Genomic DNA, 19,923 nt, shown 5'->3' with positions numbered 1-19,923 from the left:
ATGTTTACAAAACAGCAGCTGAACATTAAATAGAAAGTATCAGCGTGGCTCATAGAGTGACTCATAGAGTGAATTCAATGAGTGAACTCATAGAGTGAACTCATAGAGTGAACTCAATGAATCACTCTATGAGTCCCTCTATGAGCCCTTCTATGAGTCCCTCCATGAGTCACTCTAAGAGTCCCTCTATGAGCCACTCTAAAAGTCCCTCTATGAGTCATTATAGGAGTCAGTCACTCTATGAGTGACTCCTATAATGACTCATAGAGTGACTCTTAGAGTGACTCATAGAGGGCCTCCTAGAGTGACTCATATAATGATCCATAGAGTGAGTCATAGAGTGACTAATAAAGAGATGCAAAGAGTGTTTCATAGACTTATCACACTCTTGCATGCATGTGAATATATAAATACACCTCTGGCTACAGTCATAGAGCTACGACATAGAGTTACCAACAATATATATACCTGTGGCGATGGTTCTTTTAGAAGTGGCATTCTTTTCCTTGAGCTGAGAGGCTGGCTCATAGACTAGTTTGGTTTTAGCTGGGCTCAACGCTCCCTGTTTAGGGTGTCTACCAGCTCCCCTGACAATGGTTGGCTTCTTAGCCGGTTGGCCTACCTGTACTTTTTCTGACCGCACCCTTCTCTCTGCAAATAAAAGGAGTAAAAATAAAATGTTTTAAATTTGCTAAAACATTGTTGGAAGGTTACACCCAAGATTAGCCGCTGACCAGATGACAACTTCGTTTTTGAAGTCAGCAAACATATTTGAAGTCAGCACATATTAGAAGTCAGAATACGTTATGTAAAAGATTTTTGTCATCAGTTGATATTTTGTTTGATGTGGTACATAGTTTTCCATTAGTAACCTTCATGTAAGTTAACCTACATGACACACACATTCATGTCACACTTATCAGCTAGTAGACAGACTTAAAAAAACAGTTTTTATCGCAAAACAATATTCAATCCAAGCTTAATCTAAATCAACTGTGTTCATCCAGATGCTATTTGGAAAAGATTTTTAACTTTGACTTCTTCTGCATGCAGCAAAAATCAACATGAAGCCATCAGTACTAATGGCTAGCATTCACTGCGGTCTTAACATCCAGCAATACAATCAATAATCTGAATTATTCTGCTTTTAGTTTGACTAGATTAGGTGTTTAAAAGGGTGGATGTAGTTTTTATTTCTGTCGCTAGCATTCACTGCGGTCTTAACATCACAGCATGCGGAGAGGCTCAAGCCATCAGAAGCAAAAATAAGCAAGGATTCACTAGTGAATATGTTGTCGATGCAAAGGCTTTACCAACCAGATGCCTTCTTGAAGGGCACAGGACGAGTAGGAGAGTCAGGCTTAGCCTTTTCCACTGTCCTCCTTTGCGCATGGTAGAGGGCCTTGCCATATACCCTCCTCATGTAATTGTCATCTTTGCTCAGGTCCACTGGCTCCAGCTCCTGCATTGCGCAAACTCGTTAGAAAAAGACATCAAAAAACAAGCCAAAAGCATAAAAAGCAAAGAATCTTCAAGCATTGTAAAGAGACTATCATAGAGACATACACAAAGTAAACCTTAAAGCAATCGAAACTAGCCCACATTCTACGTACATTCTCCTTGTTTAAGGCTAACAGAGGTTTGCGAGCAATGCCTGTGTCGACCTTGGCCTGAACAGATTTGAGCCTCTGTGCTGCGGATCGAGGTTTGGCGAAATCAACAGTTCGAACTGTGTTCAAGTCTTGCAGAGGCTTCGGCTGAAAATCTATCTGACTCACCTGCCTCTGGCAACAGACCATGAAAACAGGTTAGACAAATATTTGCTCGCTTGGCTTCTTGATCTCATAGAACATTATAACTAATTCTAAGGGTACCCTGATATGCCACTCAGATGATGGAAATGCATAGAAAGGACAAATTCTAGGAGTGTTGTTTCCTGATTTTACATAAGCCAGTTTAAGTGTACATCACACAAACGATTCATGTAGTAACAGAGGCCAGCCTCATATAGAATCTTTCTAAAAGTAAACAGGGATTCATAACAATTATAAATTTGATTATCCTAAGACCTAAGTCATTGCAGCACAGAAATATTTAGTACACGGCACCAGTGTAAGTCAAATATGCATCAATTATTACATGAAGATTATTCAAGGGAATACATAATCAAGATATTTGATATATATTGTGTATTTGGATAACAGACTGCTCTTTGCATCTGTCAAATATTTTAGGTTAGTTGCTGTCCATGAGGTCATCCTAAGCTGACACATGTACTACTAGCAGTAGTAGTACTAAAAGCAGTTGATTGAACTCATGGCTAACTATCAAAAATCTAGCTGCTGAGTTCAATTCTTATAAAGTCATGACTCTTTGTAGCATTGTTTATTTTAGTAAATAGAAATATTTTTAAAAACAGCATTTAGAATACTGATAAGATTTACCTAGCCCAAATCTACATGACAACATGCAAAATCTTATTAGTTTACACAGCCTGCCATTCACCCATACAATAACTCGCTCACTCACTAACCCACCCACTAAGCCACTCACTCACACACTCACTCACTAACCCACCCACTAACCCAGTCACTCATCCACTCACCAACCCAGTCACTAACTCAGTCACTAACCCACCCACTAACCCAGTCACTCATCCACTCACCAACCCAGTTACTAACCCAGTCACTAACCCACCCACTAACCCAGTAACTCATCCACTCACCAACTCAGTCGCCCAACCACTCGCTCACCCACTCACTAACCCACTCACCCACCCACTCACCCACTCACTCACTCACCCACCCACTCACTCACCCACTCACTAACCCACTCACCCACCCACTCACCCACCCACTCACTCACCCACCCACTCACTCCCCCACTCACCCACCCACTCACTCCCCCACTCACTAACCCACTCACCCACCCACTCACTCACCCACTCACTAACCCACCCACTCACCCACTCACCCACCCATTCACTCACTCACCCACTCACCCACCCACGCACCCAAGTACTCACTCAAACGCTCATCCTCTCACTTGCTTGTACATAATTGTACATACTCAACAAAGCAACTAATAAAAAAACTTTAAAACTAGAAATTCCACTGTCATACAGTCCACAACCAAAGTAATATTGGAAAAAAAGAAAGGGTACTGATGGTTGAGAAATGCAATATTAGCAGTCAAATGGCACTGCAGTGCAATAGGATAACTGCAATGGTAGCTGTAATGTACTGGGTGTGGGTGTTATTATATACAACAAACAGCAATAATGAAAGGAAAAGATTATATGTTTATATCTCTCCCCCAGCAATAGGAGAAATGCAATATTAGAAGTAAAATGCACTGATATTATTAGAATAACCAATATTATTAATATAGTAATACAGTAATAATAGAAAACCAATGTACAATTTTGTTTACATTTCAAAACCTCATAGCTAACAATATCAAGAAGTTGTGATATTTATATAGATTATTAGAAAATCTATATAACAAAACTATTTAGAAAAAATAATAACAATAACATATTGCCCAACATCAATGTTGTTAGTGTGACTATAACACTTCAATAGTCACCCAAACTTATAATTAAATATTGTAATAATCTCATAAGAATCGTTAGAAAAAGTATCATCGCCATTTCCTTTACTTACACTGCGTTGGACATCAGTTAGAATACCAAAGTACTCAAAAGTATCTAAAATGTCAGTTACTTTAAAATCGGCCAAAATGAAACGATTTCAGTACTCCTACGTTAATTACAGAAACCTTCGGCAATTCGACAATGCTAGAGACTGGTCAAATGTGCACGTTATTTTTTCGTGAAATGCGCACGACTTAATGGTTCTATTCTCTGTCGCTCGGCGTTTCAATTGTCGGTCTTAATTTTGATAAAAGTAAGGCTTAGCAAGTTTTAATAACGATTTTCGGCCAAACTAATCTGTCTATTTGTGTATAATCCGTTCAGATGGGTAAGTTTTAGGAATATGTCGACACTTTTCAGAGACTTGGTAATATATTTAAATATGTTTTTATGTGTTTTGTATTGTTATTATTCTTAAACGACTCTACACAAAAATGGTTAAATTTGTTGATGAGATTTCGGAACAAGGGTTTGCGACGTGGTTGATGAATAATTTTCGTGAGTTGTGTACACATGCATTTATCATAAAAACTCTCAAACATTCGCTCCGCTCGTTTGGTCGTGGGAAAACTACTAATATTGTTATGCCCAGTATTTCCTGACTGTACAGTAAGCCACTTATAGCAAACCCTGACAGCTCCCTTGAAGTCATCACATATGTGAGAGCAAGAAAGCTAAACAAGGAAAGTGAAAAAGATAAGAAAGGTTCATAAAAATCTACTGGGTATACCTGCACATCAGCCTCAGCTCTATCTAGGTGACACTTGACGAGCTTACTTAGCCTTGTGTCCTCCTCGCACACTCTGTAACAGATAGAAGGGTGTAATATTTAGCTCATTTCTTATTACTCCACTAACTGTAGGGGTGTTTTTACTAGGGAGGGGGAGGAGGGGTCTCTTGTTTAAATTGTAAATCAAAACTGTTACAAGACTAAAGTTTAAAATTGACAAATTAGTCAAGTTCACACACGACTCCTTATATTACTGACCGACCAATGAAACATCCTCTTACAAGTTTGTATGTTTTTCTAGTGTAGGAGACAGCTCTGATAGACAACCATACCCTAACAGAGAAATTACTATAGACGGAATTAAAGGAAAACTCAAAACAGAGGCACTCCATCAATTCAAGCAAAAGTATGCCCAAACAAGGTAATCACTTGAGAATGTTCTAGAAGCGTCAACCATATCTTCATCTCAACTGGAAACGCACACATACACTGAGATTAACACCACAACTTCACCCCAACTGATAGTTCCCACAGAGTCAAATACCAAGGATCAACCCCTCCCTTCGAAGCCATAAGCACTGCCTATATCAATATTTGTAGCCTAAGAACTGTAATCAGAATAACTATTCCTGTAACCCTTCCCTCCTTTAAAGGCCAATTCTAGGAGTGTTCCTAAATGACTTCACAAATGTTTCACAAGTTTTATCAGATATGGTGCAATTTTGTTGATTCTTCTTTATTTGGTTATTAGTTGCTTTTGTATTGAGCATTGTATTCTAAATGTGTGTGACCTGTTACGATGAACCTTAAAATATTATTTATCTAGGTTTATTTTATTATATATTATTTATTATTTATAGGTTTATTTTGTTCTTGATAAAATATATTGCTTCTCTTGTAAGAAACAGCCATAACAAACATAGTCACACTTCCTGGTCCGCTGCGAAAGTTAAGACTACTCAACACCCTATCACTAGACCATTACACTTCAACTACATAATGATATCAATGAATAGTATACTATTATATTATTCTCTTCTTAAAAATTCACTTGTTAGTTACAGTAATTATAGTAACAAGATTTTCTATTTTCTCTGGTATACCATCAAAGCGGTCTCTGAAGCAGTCAACAGAAGATTCTAGAAGACCATTTAAATATATCGATTGCTGAGGTGAGCTGAGAGGTGTAGATCACTGGTCTGTCTATTAAAATCTCAATAAAATAAAATTTGAGCTGTGATACAACATGATAGATGATATCTTTGCTTATAGAGTTCATAGTTGTCATGAATACTTCCAAAGTTTCTTATACTTTAAAAGTATCAAAGATCAACAAGGTGAAAGGCAGCTTAGCTGGAGTTTTAAAGGCAGCATAACTGAACTTTCAAATGCAGGTAGCTGGTCAATCATACCCTAAACCCGAAGCCAGTTGAAAAACTCTGGTGAAGTAAGTAGAGAAATTTCTGCTGTGAATGAAAGGCAGCAAAAAGTAAGATAACATCTGCTCAGCTCTACTTTTTTCATCTAAACATGTTTAAAATTGAACATTGGAGTTATTCCCCCATAACATGCAATAAATGACTATGTGTTACTAGTTATCCTAGTTGGCTAATACTGATGACCAACAATGGCTTCGCGAATTCCTTTAAGTCCAACGTATTGCACATTCAAATTTGTGTGCTGCACCTAGCCACAGCAATTTCACCAAAGGCATCTCACCAACTTGATGGATTAATATTTACAGTCATGTCTGCTCAAACTGGATTAACAAAAAGCTATTTTGATTACCTATTGGATTATTAAAACTGTGTTTAGCCTTGGAGCCAAGGTAAGTCAAACTATATGCAGTCAACGCTTGCTAAAACGGACCCCATCAGTCCAGTTATCAGATGAGACGGACCAATTTTGGGATAATCAAAGTTCAGTTACATTCATACAATTGATGATCAGTTTATAATAATTTTTGGTAAAAATTTACAAAGTTATTCAAAGTAAAAACACTTTTCTGTTGGCACTGTTGGCGCTGTTGGCATAAATCACTCACAAAAATGAAATACGTTTTCAATCATTCAATCGCATCTTCTGTTCGCTATTTGACTATCATGATGGCAAAATATAATCATACATGATTTATAAATATGATAAAAAAACTACAGCATAAGTTTGAAAGAATACTTTATGTAATATTCAGTAAAACAAAATGGTTGTGATACTTTGCGTGAATAATTAGCCATTGCAGGAGTTGTCTAAACTTGATTGCTGTTTTTATTTTCACAGCATTTTACAGTTTTAACAGTTTTCACTTTTTTTTCTTATAGGCAAAATATTTTATAAAGTATATACAGTATAGTATACATTATATAGTACAATGTATATAAGCCTTATTAATGTGATTTTTTTGTATATATAGACTTACAGTACATATAGGCACATCAGTTAAACTGGACAATCAGCAAAACTGAACCAACCACTATTAGTCCGTGTTAATTGTTGGCAGACTGTTATGGATGTGAGCTTAGTCTGACTGTCCATAGCCTTTGATCTAAGTTACACTTAGACCTCAAACTAAGCTAAACATAGTTCTCAATATATAGAGTAAAGTACATAACCAGCCCTACATATTCTGTAATCTTTGAAAGTGTAAACCAAAGACATCCGGCATCTTGATAAAACTGACCGGTATAGCTTCTACTAGTAGGAAGGAGCTTGTCACAGGTTTTTATTGTATATTTAAATTCCTCATGGAGGACCAGAGCAGTTGTGTCTGCTTTTACTATTTAACACCCCCCCCCCCCCCCCCATCTACGACTAGACGTAGAATTTTTTCTATGAGAAGTCAGCATGCTAAACTACACATCCAAGGCTGTCCCCTGTACCGCCCCTCTAGTACGATAAGACACAAGGCTACTCAATTCCAACTCACACATCATTTGCATTGAGATATGCTTGATCTCTTGCTCTCATTGCTAAAACGGTCGCCATATTCTCATCCGACTGCTGCTGCTGCTTTCGCAATTTGTCCAGTTTTTTTCTCAGCTGATCGGTAAGAGATGGAGGGTCAGGATCAGGCAGCGAGAACGTCGCGTCCAGGTCATCCTTCAAAATAGTAGTTGAGCGTTTTATGAGACAAAGACAACCAATCAATCAAATGAAAACGAAAGGGCCTAGTGTAAAGTATTGTGAAATATAAAGTATTCTAGCAATATGTGCATATTACTATAATCTTTACAATAATAAGGGTCGTCTCTGTCAGTCTGTCCCAAGCCACACTAAGAGCGTTAGCAAAAAAATATTACCCCATTCGGGAATCGAACTCGGATATCTGGATTCCCAGTCAAGCAGGATACCAACTGTACACCGCTACATCACCTTGCTGCATCGTGGAATAATTGTGTACATAGTTATTACACATGACGATCCCTCATGACAAGTAATAATAATAATAATGATGTATTTTGAAGTGTGTTTATTGGACAAGCTTGTATAGCATTTAACATTTAAAACCGAAAATCCAAAACTTCCAAGTATCACCATAAGTGTTTCGTTTATACCGAGCAGTCCTTCATGTGACTTGCTTCAAAAGTGTTAACTAATTAGATAACTAATTTAGTTATCTAAATTAAATTAAATTAAACTAAATTAAATTAATTAATTTAATTTAGTTAACTAACTAGAGAACACCACTCGGTCACAACAGACAACCTAAATAAAATTAAAAAAAGACAAAATATCTAGAAAGATTAAAATATATCAACTTATCAAAATAGCTCCACTTATAATTTTTGCCAAAAATCTATGTAAGGACTTCAGCACTCATTTAAATTCAACGAGTCCATTTATAACAAATTATTTTGTGACAGGAAGCAAAGTCAAAGCAAGCAGAGGATGAACAAGTTGAAAAACTTGGTGTAACATTTTATTGACACCATTTCTAATTAAGTCAGCACTAATACTGCTGACTTAAGATACATGGTCATCTTCACTTAAGCTTTCCTTAGAGTTACCTCCCCATGAACAGCTCTCACATCAACCTTCTGGAGAAACTTAAGCTGCCAAAGCAGCAAGTTTATGGTTAATGGTGCACTGTTTCAGTTAACAAAACATTTTTAAAAATTTGGTGTAGTTTTGGCCTCCCATTAAACCATGTTCCCATCATTTTGTCTGGAAATTGAGCTCAATTGCTTCGAATTCCAATTGATATATTAGACCTCAACACCTGTATTTTATGAACACACACACAGAAATAGCAGTCACAATATTCCCATGATTTACACAGAGTCAAACATGGGTTACTCAAGCTTTAAAAGACCAAGTAAAAGTGTTTGAGATATCAAAGCATTTAAGTTATACAAGCACTTTCACAAGTGCATGTATTTACCAGTAGATACATGTATATACACTATAGAATTGTCTACTCATTTACAGCAAGTAAACTAGAATCTAGGAAGTGAAACAGTAATGGGTAGCTTTCATTACGGATATAAAACTACAACAATGTTAGTTTTTGCCTTTCATGGTTGCTAGTAAGGTCAACTAAAGTTGACAGCAGCATAAAGAGACAGCAGCGTAGAGACAGCAGTAGAACAAGATAAACGCTAATACAAATGAAATAGATACCTTTGTATTATTTTTGTTCAGCGTCATAGATGTGGCATTCATTCTACTCCCTTCTTTAGCGAGTTTTATGTCCTTCAGATATCTGTCTATTGGAGCATCCTTTTGGAGGGCTCTTTCTACTTGTAGCGAGTCCATTCGCTGATCATCCATCAACTTTTGTACCTTGCCTAAAGAATTCATGGCTGTGTTACGCCTTAGAACTCATCTATAAAACCTTCGCCGCAAATTCTTGATATTTTTGTTTTAAAAAAGTGCTTTTTGCAGGTGTTATTGTTTGTGGATTAAAAAACTTTCTGCAACAACAATGACTTAATCTTTCAGTTTGATTTGTAACACAACAACAATAATAATAATACTGATGAGATTTAATGAAAGGTAATAGAATCAGAAAATATATGAGTTAAAAAACAGCGATATAGGTTTTAGCTCAATAGGCAACATATGGAATAGTCTGAAAAAGCACTGCTGTAGGTATGTCAGTTTTATTCAAATTATAAGAATGAGATTCTGTTCATGTATAAAACCTACAGAAAAGGTAGTCATACAACAGGCTGGTAGAATTAGCCAATAAAAATTTAAAATCCAAAGATTACAAAAAAACATTTATATAGATAAAATTTTGCTAAAATCTATTATTATCTGCATGCAACTCTATATTCTTTGATATTTAAAACTTTGTGCATAGTCACAAATATATTTTCCACAAAGTGATTATATATTTAAAATGCAAGCCTAAATACTGGTTTAATATAATAAATAAATTTATGTTTCAATGCTAACAACCTTTCTATTTAAAATTGGTGTTGCTGCAAAAAAATAGATGTTCATTAAAATACAAGCAGCAATGTTGCTTTGTGAGAAGTCTGCTGAGAAGTACAAACAGTGAAACTAATTTATTGTCAAAATTGTCTTACTTGTCACACTCGTTTGCAGTTTGTATTTTGAGCAATTAAGTTTGTGAATCATCATGCATACAAATGGGCAAATAATACAATAACGAAATTGGATAAAATTGAAATAATATGGAATAAATTAAATAAACTAGTCAAAAAACAAAGGCAATAAGCATGTTAGGACAACGTGGTCCTAAGCGAGATTCAGATTACGTTTAGGGTATGGTATGATCTGTATGGTATGATATTTTATGGTATAACTATGATACAGGTAGAGACAGCTGTATATAAGTATTTAGAATTCAAATAAGCAGCTTAATAACAGCTTATTTTCAAAGTAAAAGTCCATATGAATTGGGTAAACATCTTAATAAAGGTGCTGTCTATCTAGGTTCAGATTTTAAACAGAAGTGTTATTTCCCGCAACAGGCGCGCAATACCTCACTAATAATAAAGACCAAAATATATTTCAGCTAAGGGGTCACTTAGTGCAGGAGAGATGACTTTAATTGAGATGGAATTTTAATATTTTATACAATCAGTAAGGAATGCTTTCAAAAAATTCAAAGATGGAAGCTTTCAGCATATTCTTGGGCATATTTTCCTAACAAGATAATAATAATATGAACATAAGATTCCCTTTCAGAAAAAAAGATAAAAACATTTTTGTTTATTTTCATGAATTTCCAGGATTCCCCTGCACTTTCTATACTCTTAAATTGATTAAAATCCTCAATGTATAGAGCTAGTATATATACTAGCAGTAAGTGTATATACTAGCAGTAAGTATATAAGTATATATACTAGTAGTAAGTATATAAGTATATATACTAGCAGTAAGTATATATACTAGCAGTAAGTATTTAAGTATATATACTAGCAGTAAGTGTATAAGTATATATACTAGCAGTAAGTATATAAGTATATATATAACCAGTAAGCCTGGCAATGGCCGGGTTTCTTTCACTTTGAATCAGATAGGCAGCAGGTGAGTGTATAAGAGGCCCCAGGAAGCAGTTGGAGTTTTGAAACCAAATATTTTAACGACCTGACAGAAGGTCATATGTGTGTGAAGTTTGGAACAAATTTGCCAGAATATTCAGAAATGTATAGCATTTAGTTATTTACGCAGGCTAACACACTGACAATGTGTGATTTATTAATATTGATGACAGGATAGTCAAAAGTTTGTAGAATCTAGCTTTTGTAAAACAGATAACTAGCTTCTGTAAATTTCCTATGCAAAAACTTTTTTATTACCTGTGAAATGCCGGGCATTCAGCCTAGTCAAGAAATAAAACACCTTAGGAATGTCTGAAACTGAACTACAAAAATATATCCATTAGCTTTCCCACTTTAGTTTTTTCTTAGTAAAGACTTACTGTTGAGCTGCTCCAACTGTTTCTTTGTTTCTCCTTCAACAACTTCCTGTTTATCGTTCCTCTCAGCCCTCTTCTTTCTAATAAGAGGGCTGCGTGTGGAAGTTGCACTAGGTGAGTTGTTTAATGTAGGTTCAGGAGAGAGCCTGGTGGGTGGAGAATGCTGTCGGGCTACAGCTGGTGATGAATGATCTCTGTGTCTGCAAGTGACTAGATTAACTAGCGAGGTGTTTGGCGTCCTAATTGAAATATGTAATAGAGTTGTGACTTTACTGGCATGTCGCAAGATTTGTCACATAATGCTAATTTGGTGAAAACTTCATTTTCTAATGTACCAGCATTAAAGGCTGGTTCACACTACATTGCTGTATGTCAGCATTGTAGTGTGGAGTTGTCTTTTCCTGTCTGTAAACTTTTCCTGATATTTCACCGAGCATCAACGACAGCCTGTACAATGTGCACCATTTCGGCGATGGCAACCGTCGTGGCAATGGTTGTCGTGGATACCGTGATTTATTTAGTTCTGTTTATGATAGTTGATGCGGAACTAGTATTTGATTTGAGCACGCAAAAAGGGGTTCCTTCAAAAAATACCAAAAAAAATTAAAACCCTACGTCATGATGTATTCACTGAAGCAAACACAGATGGGTATGTGATGGTCAATAAAAGTGTAAGTTATTCAAATAATTAGCTCAATATGATTGAAGCTAATTTGAGGTGCAAAAATATGCCAAATGCTTAATGAGTGTATGCCTTTAGGCATAGTCATGCAGGCAACGCCTGCCGAGGCATAGTCAGGCAATGCCTGCCTAGGCATAGTCAGGCAATGCCTGCCTAGGCATAGTCAGGCAATGCCTGACTAGGCATAGTCAGGCATAGTCAGGCAATGCCTGCCTATGCCTGCCTATGCCTGCCTATGCCTGCCTATGCCTGCCTATGCCTGCCTATGCCTGCCTATGCCTGCCTATGCCTGCCTATGCCTGCCTATGCCTGCCTATGCCTGCCTATGCCTGCCTATGCCTGCCTATGCCTGCCTATGCCTGCCTATGCCTGCCTATGCCTGCCTATGCCTGCCTATGCCTGCCTATGCCTGCCTATGCCTGCCTATGCCTGCCTATGCCTGCCTATGCCTGCCTATGCCTGCCTATGCCTGCCTATGCCTGCCTATGCCTGCCTATGCCTGCCTATGCCTGCCTATGCCTGCCTATGCCTGCCTATGCCTGCCTATGCCTGCCTATGCCTGCCTATGCCTGCCTATGCCTGCCTATGCCTGCCTATGCCTGCCTATGCCTGCCTATGCCTGCCTATGCCTGCCTATGCCTGCCTATGCCTGCCTATGCCTGCCTATGCCTGCCTATGCCTGCCTATGCCTGCCTATGCCTGCCTATGCCTGCCTATGCCTGCCTATGCCTGCCTATGCCTGCCTATGCCTGCCTATGCCTGCCTATGCCTGCCTATGCCTGCCTATGCCTGCCTATGCCTGCCTATGCCTGCCTATGCCTGCCTATGCCTGCCTATGCCTGCCTATGCCTGCCTATGCCTGCCTATGCCTGCCTATGCCTGCCTATGCCTGCCTATGCCTGCCTATGCCTGCCTATGCCTGCCTATGCCTGCCTATGCCTGCCTATGCCTGCCTATGCCTGCCTATGCCTGCCTATGCCTGCCTATGCCTGCCTATGCCTGCCTATGCCTGCCTATGCCTGCCTATGCCTGCCTATGCCTGCCTATGCCTGCCTATGCCTGCCTATGCCTGCCTATGCCTGCCTATGCCTGCCTATGCCTGCCTATGCCTGCCTATGCCTGCCTATGCCTGCCTATGCCTGCCTATGCCTGCCTATGCCTGCCTATGCCTGCCTATGCCTGCCTATGCCTGCCTATGCCTGCCTATGCCTGCCTATACAGAGACGTGGCGATATAGTGTGAACCAGTCAAGCCTGGCATTGCCTGAGGTTTCTTTCATTAGCAATCAGCTAGCCCACAGTGCATAAGTAGATTTTCAACGCAAAATACTACAATGCTGTTATGACAGCAGTCTAGGAACGTTCTCGTTCTAGGGACAATCTCATTCATTGTGGGAAAACGTTCAATGGAATGCATCCGACGGCACATTTTTGAGTTTCCAACCAGAAGGGTGTCTAAAAGACTGGTTCTGAGAAACCAGATAGACTTTTTAAACCAAATATTTTCAGCGACTCGGTAGAAGGCGCAGAGCATATGCCTGCAAAGATGAGATGAAATCGGTCCACAACTGTGTAAATACATAGCATTCATGCAGACTAACAGACAGACACAGTGACAAACTGGTATTTATTAATATAGGTGCTAAAGTTAGGTTTGCTGTATTTTGTGAAATGACCTCCACCAACCTTGGCTTTACTACTAGTAATTACCAATTATTATAAAGTCCATTTGGGTCATGATCACAGAAACCATGGTTAAGTCGGGATTGTAACATTTGGAGTTATCTACATAGCTGAAGGAGAAAATTCTCAGTTATTTTGCAAAAAATTTGATTCTAGCTTAATTACAGCAGATTTTATGGTCAATAAACTGAATGCGCGTTTACCATTAGTGCGAAAACATAGTTGCGAGAAAACTGGTGTTAAAGTTTGAGAAACGAAAACCAATGCCCAATTTTGTTTACATTTCAAAACGTCATAGCAACCAATATCAAGAGGTTGTGATATTCATCTAGATTTCTGTCTTCCTATTCAAAAAAATATACTGAATTCAAAAATCTAAACAGATTTTAGCTGGTTGTCATAGAAATAGCTGTATATTTATAAGAAAATGTATTACTAAATTTTGTAGATATTTAAAACGGCTTGGCAGTACCGCGATATAAGGCACAGCCAAATCATCAGCAAAATCTTTAAAAAAGTAACAACAGTAACATATTGCACACTATCGGTCACTATACACTTCGATCTTGGAAATTCGAATAATTATTCTTATAATCAAATCTGATAATAATCCTATAAAATCGAATAATTATTCTTATGATTAAATAATGTAATAATCTTTTAAGAATTGTTAGGAAATTATCATCGTAATTCCCTTTACTTTTACTGCTTTTGACATCAGTTGGAACACCAAAGTACTCATTATAAGTGTCCAAAATGTCAGAGTTATCTTTAAAATCGGCAAAAAAGAAACGATTATATTTATCGGACGCCATTTTTCAGTACTTCCTGTTTAGCCTAGCAACGGTTTTAAGAGGGTTTTTCCGAGGGTTGAAGACTTCTATTGGCTAAACTGACTTCAGATTCACAAAGATCACTCTTTGATTGGTCCAGATGCACGTGTTACAAAAATCGTTACCAATATTATAAATTCAGTTGGTGCAACTTCAAAGACGGATAACTCAACTTCGTGATTTGCGACTTAACCGTGGTTTCTGTGACCACGACATATTTATGCAAAATACAAGAGCTTCAATTTCTTCTCAAAGAACTCATTTCTATTCATAAGCTCTGAATATAATTTACATTGTTTAAAGTTGTTGAGCAGGTATATGACATGCACATATGTTAAAAAAGTGCATGCTTGGGGCGAGATACGCTGGGTGCAAGGGTGCTTCAATTCTGTGAGAGAATTCTGCCTGTTTCCAACAATACAAAATGCTCATCTTTGTACAATTTTAAGTTTTATAGGTGAAATTCTTGCTGTCTCACAGCGGAATCTTTCATAAAGGTTTTCATATAACTGTCCTGGGCACAGTATCATTCTTCCAAAATATATCTTCGATTTAATAACACAGTGAGTGAAACAATACCAAAAATGTATGAAAAATGTTCTGTAAAAACTTGCTTTGGAGTAAAAGTTACCTTAAACCTGAGAGTTATTACTAAATTAAACAAGGTCTTAAAGCCATATCAGTTACCGTCAAACCTCTATTTGAATGCCACATCTATATGACCGCCACTATAGAGGAAGGATTAAAAATAGAGCATCATGGCATTCACTTAGAGGTTTTACAGTATATGAAATTAATGCCCTCAAGCAAATGTTGCACTGACAGCAGATGACTTGTTTCCAAAAATTCTGGTTACAATTAGCACTGGTCTCCTTACTTGAACAAAACAAACACTATATTAATGTAATTGACTCACTTTAATACATCATTACCTATTTGAATATTCCTTGCTTTTATAATAAATTGCTAAAAGTCCTAAATATATTATTGAAAAATTCAAATGAAACAATCTTTTGATTGCTGATCGGCTTTTATTTACAAGCTTTTTTAGTGAAAAGAAATTAAAAATGGAAGTAGGAATGCAGGTATTCCCAATCATACTGCTATAAAATATGATGATCTCTTCCTGTAAAACCCAATGAAAATGCTATAAAAGTCTAAACTGAAAACAGCTGAGTCTTGTACAGTGGATCCTCACCATATGATTTTAATTCATTCCAGTTTTGGCCGCAAATTTCATGTAGAGTGGTATAGAAACCAATAGTGAATACCTAATGAAAACACCCTGTGGTAAAAATCATCAGAGTTTCATAAATATACTGTACATATTGAAAATTAGTAACAAAATATGTTAACCTTTGTAACTATAGTTACCTACAGTAGCTTTAGTGTGTTTAGTGATTATGGTTATGATCTGTGATTATGATTAGTGGTTATGCAGTACGTACTGGAGGGAGTTCCTACCTTCGAGACAGACATATAACATAAACGTTGAATTTAACTTAAATTAATTTAGGATATTAACCACATGCTTAAAGCTAAGTTTTAGTAAGTATTTTTAACTATTTTACTGAACTTCAACTTTTTCATTGCTAAAATGTTATCACCTACTTGTTTCGGGTTTCGTTTTCACAATAACTAATAACAAATAACACCGAACTGAACGATATCGAGTAGCGTTGTGTGAGGGATTTTAGTGAATAGCATATCAGCATCTTCATTATTCTGATGTATTCAGCACACTGACTCCCAAATTGGAATTTTGAGAGAAATCTTTGTTGTAATTTGGCGAAAAGTTTGTCATTAAGTCTATCACTTATCTGTTTCCGATTTCCTTTTGACTATAACTTATAACGCTGAGCTGAGAGAGCAAGCATTGTATCTGTTTCAAGTATTGTGTGAGAGATTTTGGTGAATAGCGTATTGGCATATTTGTTATTCCGACATATTCAGCACACCGCCTGCCAAATTTTGAATTGAAATTTTGAAATGTAAAATTTTGGTTGATATTGTATGGCGAAAAGCGTTTGTTGCATTTGTATGGTGAAAAAACGTTTCGTAGGTAAAGGACAAAAAATTATTGTGTTCCACAACGTAGGGCTTAGAAATCGTATAACAAGGTCATTGTAACCCGAAGGCACAGTGTGATGTTAAAGACACGTTATATACAACACACTAATATCATAAACCATATAATGGTATAAGGAGATACCTGTGCCTGGATTTCATCTCCAGTTGTTTCTGTGGTGATACGGGAGAAGGGTATGTCCTCACCACCTGCTCCATGAACCCTATAAAGAACAAATCTTCAGATACACACCTTGGGACACGTGTGTGCGGGCACGGAAATGGCAGCTGAGCAGTACAATAGCTGACAGTAAGCAGAAGACAATGTAGAGTTTATAATGATAGTCAAATACTGAATAACTAGCTTAAGCCTGGTTTCCATTACCCGCAAGTACCGGTGGCAGAATCGCAGGGCTATCACCGGTAGTACCAGCAGTTTGCCAGCGGTCAACACCAGAGTTCAGTGGTGTTCAACTTGCACATGGAGCAGCAGGTAAAACCTTTCCAAAATGCACTGTACAGGTGAATGTCAGCACCTTCGAAATGGCATGGCGAGCAGACATCTTTAAGCCATAACCAGCGACACAGGTTTATGTAAACATGTGCCACCTTAGCTTAACGCTGCAGATGTTTTGCTGCCTGAAATTACTGCCGGGGTCTTGCAGCCGATATGGGAACCAGGCTTTAGAGTTTAGACCTTATAAATGAACGAAAGCAGCCAGTTATTAAGTGATTTAACATCATGATGCACTTGGACTCCAGTCACACACCCTCCACAATTGTAGGAGAATGCAGTAGTTTGTATCTTCCCATGAGGGTACATGAGGGTACACAATAACTGAGTTGGTTAGGTTCTACTGGCAGTGGCGTATCGATACATCATTACAGAAATATTTAAATTAATCAGAAATGTGATTTTATTATCAGATTTTCTATTTATGCGTAAAACTGAATGCAATAATTCCTCATCTTTTGCCAATTATCTGACCCAGAGGCCGACGCAAAAAATAAAAATTTGCTAAAAGTGAAAATCTTCAAAATAAAAACTGATCAACTCACATTTAATTGGTACGCATTTTCTTCATATTCTCTGGTTCTGGACAATTTCGAGAGTTGAGGGCCTTTAGGAGGCATGATGAAGAGTGTCACGAGCACTTTGCAATTTTATACTTCACAAAACAGAGAGAAAAATTTATCGACTTAAGTTTTTATTTTTATTTATTTTAATTTTTAACAAATATTTTTTACCCCACAAAATACTGAAGCCATAAAAGCTGAGCTGCATAATAGCGAGACATTACTGCATAAGACATGGCTGACATTTTTAGAAATATTCTCAGGCTTTAAAGCTGTGATAAACAAAAGCTCAGTTTACAAAAAACTGTTTGATATATACTAAAAATGAAATGTTGTCAGCAGATTATCGATGGAGTAATTACCATGTCGCTTGTATATCACTAAAAGCGATCTGTATGGGATAACTCCAGGATCATGGAGTTGGGATAAAGTTGTATGGAGTTGAGCATTTGTTTAAAATTAAACGAATCAAAAGAAAAATCAAAAGCACCCTTATTCTCTACCTGCAGGTGAGTCATCGGGTTGAGCAGCTGTAGGAAGTTTGAACCTAGGTGCCGGTGTCTTAAGTACATCATCAGTCATACCAGCCCGTCTTGCAGCTGCTGGAGATGTAGTTTTAAGGCTAATGAGCTGGTCATGTAGAGCTTTTTGACTGAGGACCAGTTCCGAGAGAACTTTGCTCTACGAATGAAATAACAAGCCTTAAAATTAGCCATAAAACTATGTATTTTTCTATGATTTCTTTAAAATGGTGACACAGCATATCATAAATAGAATAGGTTATGTATTGAAAGCAAATGGTTATATTGCAATTGTTTAAAAATCTCACAAAAATTTAACCCCTGGTGGGACTCGAACCCACAATCCCCTGCTTAGGAGGCAGATGCCTTATCCATTAGGCCACAGAGGCACTGTTGACATCAACCAGAGACAATCATGAAACAAAATTCTTGTGTTATTACATTGCTAACTAAAAATGTAACCCCTGGTGGGACTCGAACCCACAATCCCCTGCTTAGGAGGCAGATGCCTTATCCATTAGGCCACAGAGGCACTGTTGACATCAACCAGAGACAATCATGAAACAAAATTCTTGTGTTATTACATTGCTAACTAAAAATGTAACCCCTGGTGGGACTCAAACCCACAATCCCCTGCTTAGGAGGCAGATGCCTTATCCATTAGGCCACAGAGGCACTGTTGACATCAACCAGAGACAATCATGAAACAAAATTCTTGTGTTATTACATTGCTAACTAAAAATGTAACCCCTGGTGGGACTCGAACCCACAATCCCCTGCTTAAGAGGCAGATGCCTTATCCATTAGACCACAGATGCACTGTTGGTGATATCCAAAGAAAATCATGAAACAGAACTCTGTGTTATTCCATGCTAACTTAAAAGGTAACCACTGGTGGGACTCGAACCCACAATCCCCTGCTTAGGAGGCAGATGCCTTATCCATTAGGCCACAGAAGCACTGTTGGTGATATCCAAAGACAATCATGAAACGGAACTCTTGTGTTATTCCATGCTAACTAAAAATGTAACCCCTGGTGGGACTCGAACCCACAATCCCCTGCTTAGGAGGCAGATGCCTTATCCATTAGGCCACAGAGGCACTGTTGGTGATATCCAAAGACAATCATAAAACAGAACTCTTGTGTTATCCCATGCAAAGTAAAAACATTACCCCTTGTGGTACTAGAACCCACAATCCCCTGCTTAGGAGGCAGATGCCTTATCCATTAGACCACAGAGGCACTGTTTGTGATATCCAAAAACAATCATGAAACAGAACTCCTGTGTTATTCCATGCTAACTAAAAATGAAACCCCTGTTGGGACTCGAACTCACAATCCCCTGCTTAGGAGGCAGATGCCTTATCTGTTGGGTCACAGAGGCACTTTGAGTAACAATTAAAGACTATCATAAAACAGAATTCATGCGTTATTCAGTATAGAGCTAAAAAAACCTCTGGTAGTACTCAAACCTGCAATTCCCCCATCTTGGAGGCAGACGCCTTATCAATTACCCCACAGAGGTGCTAACACACAAACAAAAGGAAATTTGTAACAAAAACCTTTCCATACAGAGCCCTTTCGATACTTTGGCGTGACAAAAGATCTAAAAATAAGGTATTAGTCTTTGACAACTTCTGAACAAATTAAAGCCATTCTTTGGAGGTCTTTCAAGAGCTTTTGGAAATATTCTTCCCTTCATGGCGTAATAGACAGTTTCCGACATAAAAACATTTCTTCAACATAAAAACACCTTTAGTAAAGCAGATTAACTTAGTAAATAAAA

At 37.7% G+C, this 19,923-nt stretch overlaps 1 protein-coding gene and 5 non-coding genes across 6 annotated transcripts in view; all 6 read right to left on the bottom strand.

The window, feature by feature from the left end:
• Positions 1-19,923, bottom strand: part of LOC137388444 (TALPID3 protein-like) — a 72,491-nt gene that overhangs the window by 33,901 nt on the left and 18,667 nt on the right. Inside the window, exons 10-18 of the mRNA XM_068074929.1 lie at positions 18,119-18,296; positions 16,684-16,762; positions 11,278-11,474; positions 9,003-9,169; positions 7,309-7,481; positions 4,386-4,458; positions 1,614-1,769; positions 1,318-1,459; positions 469-651 (exon numbers count right to left, since the gene is read on the bottom strand). Of these exons, the coding sequence (XP_067931030.1) occupies positions 469-651; positions 1,318-1,459; positions 1,614-1,769; positions 4,386-4,458; positions 7,309-7,481; positions 9,003-9,169; positions 11,278-11,474; positions 16,684-16,762; positions 18,119-18,296 (1,348 nt within the window). The remainder of the gene's footprint in view (positions 1-468; positions 652-1,317; positions 1,460-1,613; positions 1,770-4,385; positions 4,459-7,308; positions 7,482-9,002; positions 9,170-11,277; positions 11,475-16,683; positions 16,763-18,118; positions 18,297-19,923) is intronic.
• Trnar-ccu (transfer RNA arginine (anticodon CCU)) lies at positions 18,453-18,525 on the bottom strand. The gene has a single exon. It is a non-coding gene; the product is annotated as a tRNA-Arg (tRNA).
• On the bottom strand, positions 18,596-18,668 carry Trnar-ccu (transfer RNA arginine (anticodon CCU)). The gene has a single exon. It is a non-coding gene; the product is annotated as a tRNA-Arg (tRNA).
• Positions 18,739-18,811, bottom strand: Trnar-ccu (transfer RNA arginine (anticodon CCU)). Its single transcript has one exon. It is a non-coding gene; the product is annotated as a tRNA-Arg (tRNA).
• Trnar-ccu (transfer RNA arginine (anticodon CCU)) lies at positions 19,023-19,095 on the bottom strand. Its single transcript has one exon. It is a non-coding gene; the product is annotated as a tRNA-Arg (tRNA).
• Trnar-ccu (transfer RNA arginine (anticodon CCU)) lies at positions 19,165-19,237 on the bottom strand. Its single transcript has one exon. It is a non-coding gene; the product is annotated as a tRNA-Arg (tRNA).

The sequence above is a fragment of the Watersipora subatra genome, chromosome 2 (assembly GCF_963576615.1).
Source record: "Watersipora subatra chromosome 2, tzWatSuba1.1, whole genome shotgun sequence".
In the NCBI taxonomy this organism is placed as follows: domain Eukaryota; kingdom Metazoa; phylum Bryozoa; class Gymnolaemata; order Cheilostomatida; family Watersiporidae; genus Watersipora; species Watersipora subatra.
The sequence above is the reverse complement of the archived record's forward strand: the minus strand, read 5'-3'. Positions and strand labels throughout refer to the sequence as shown.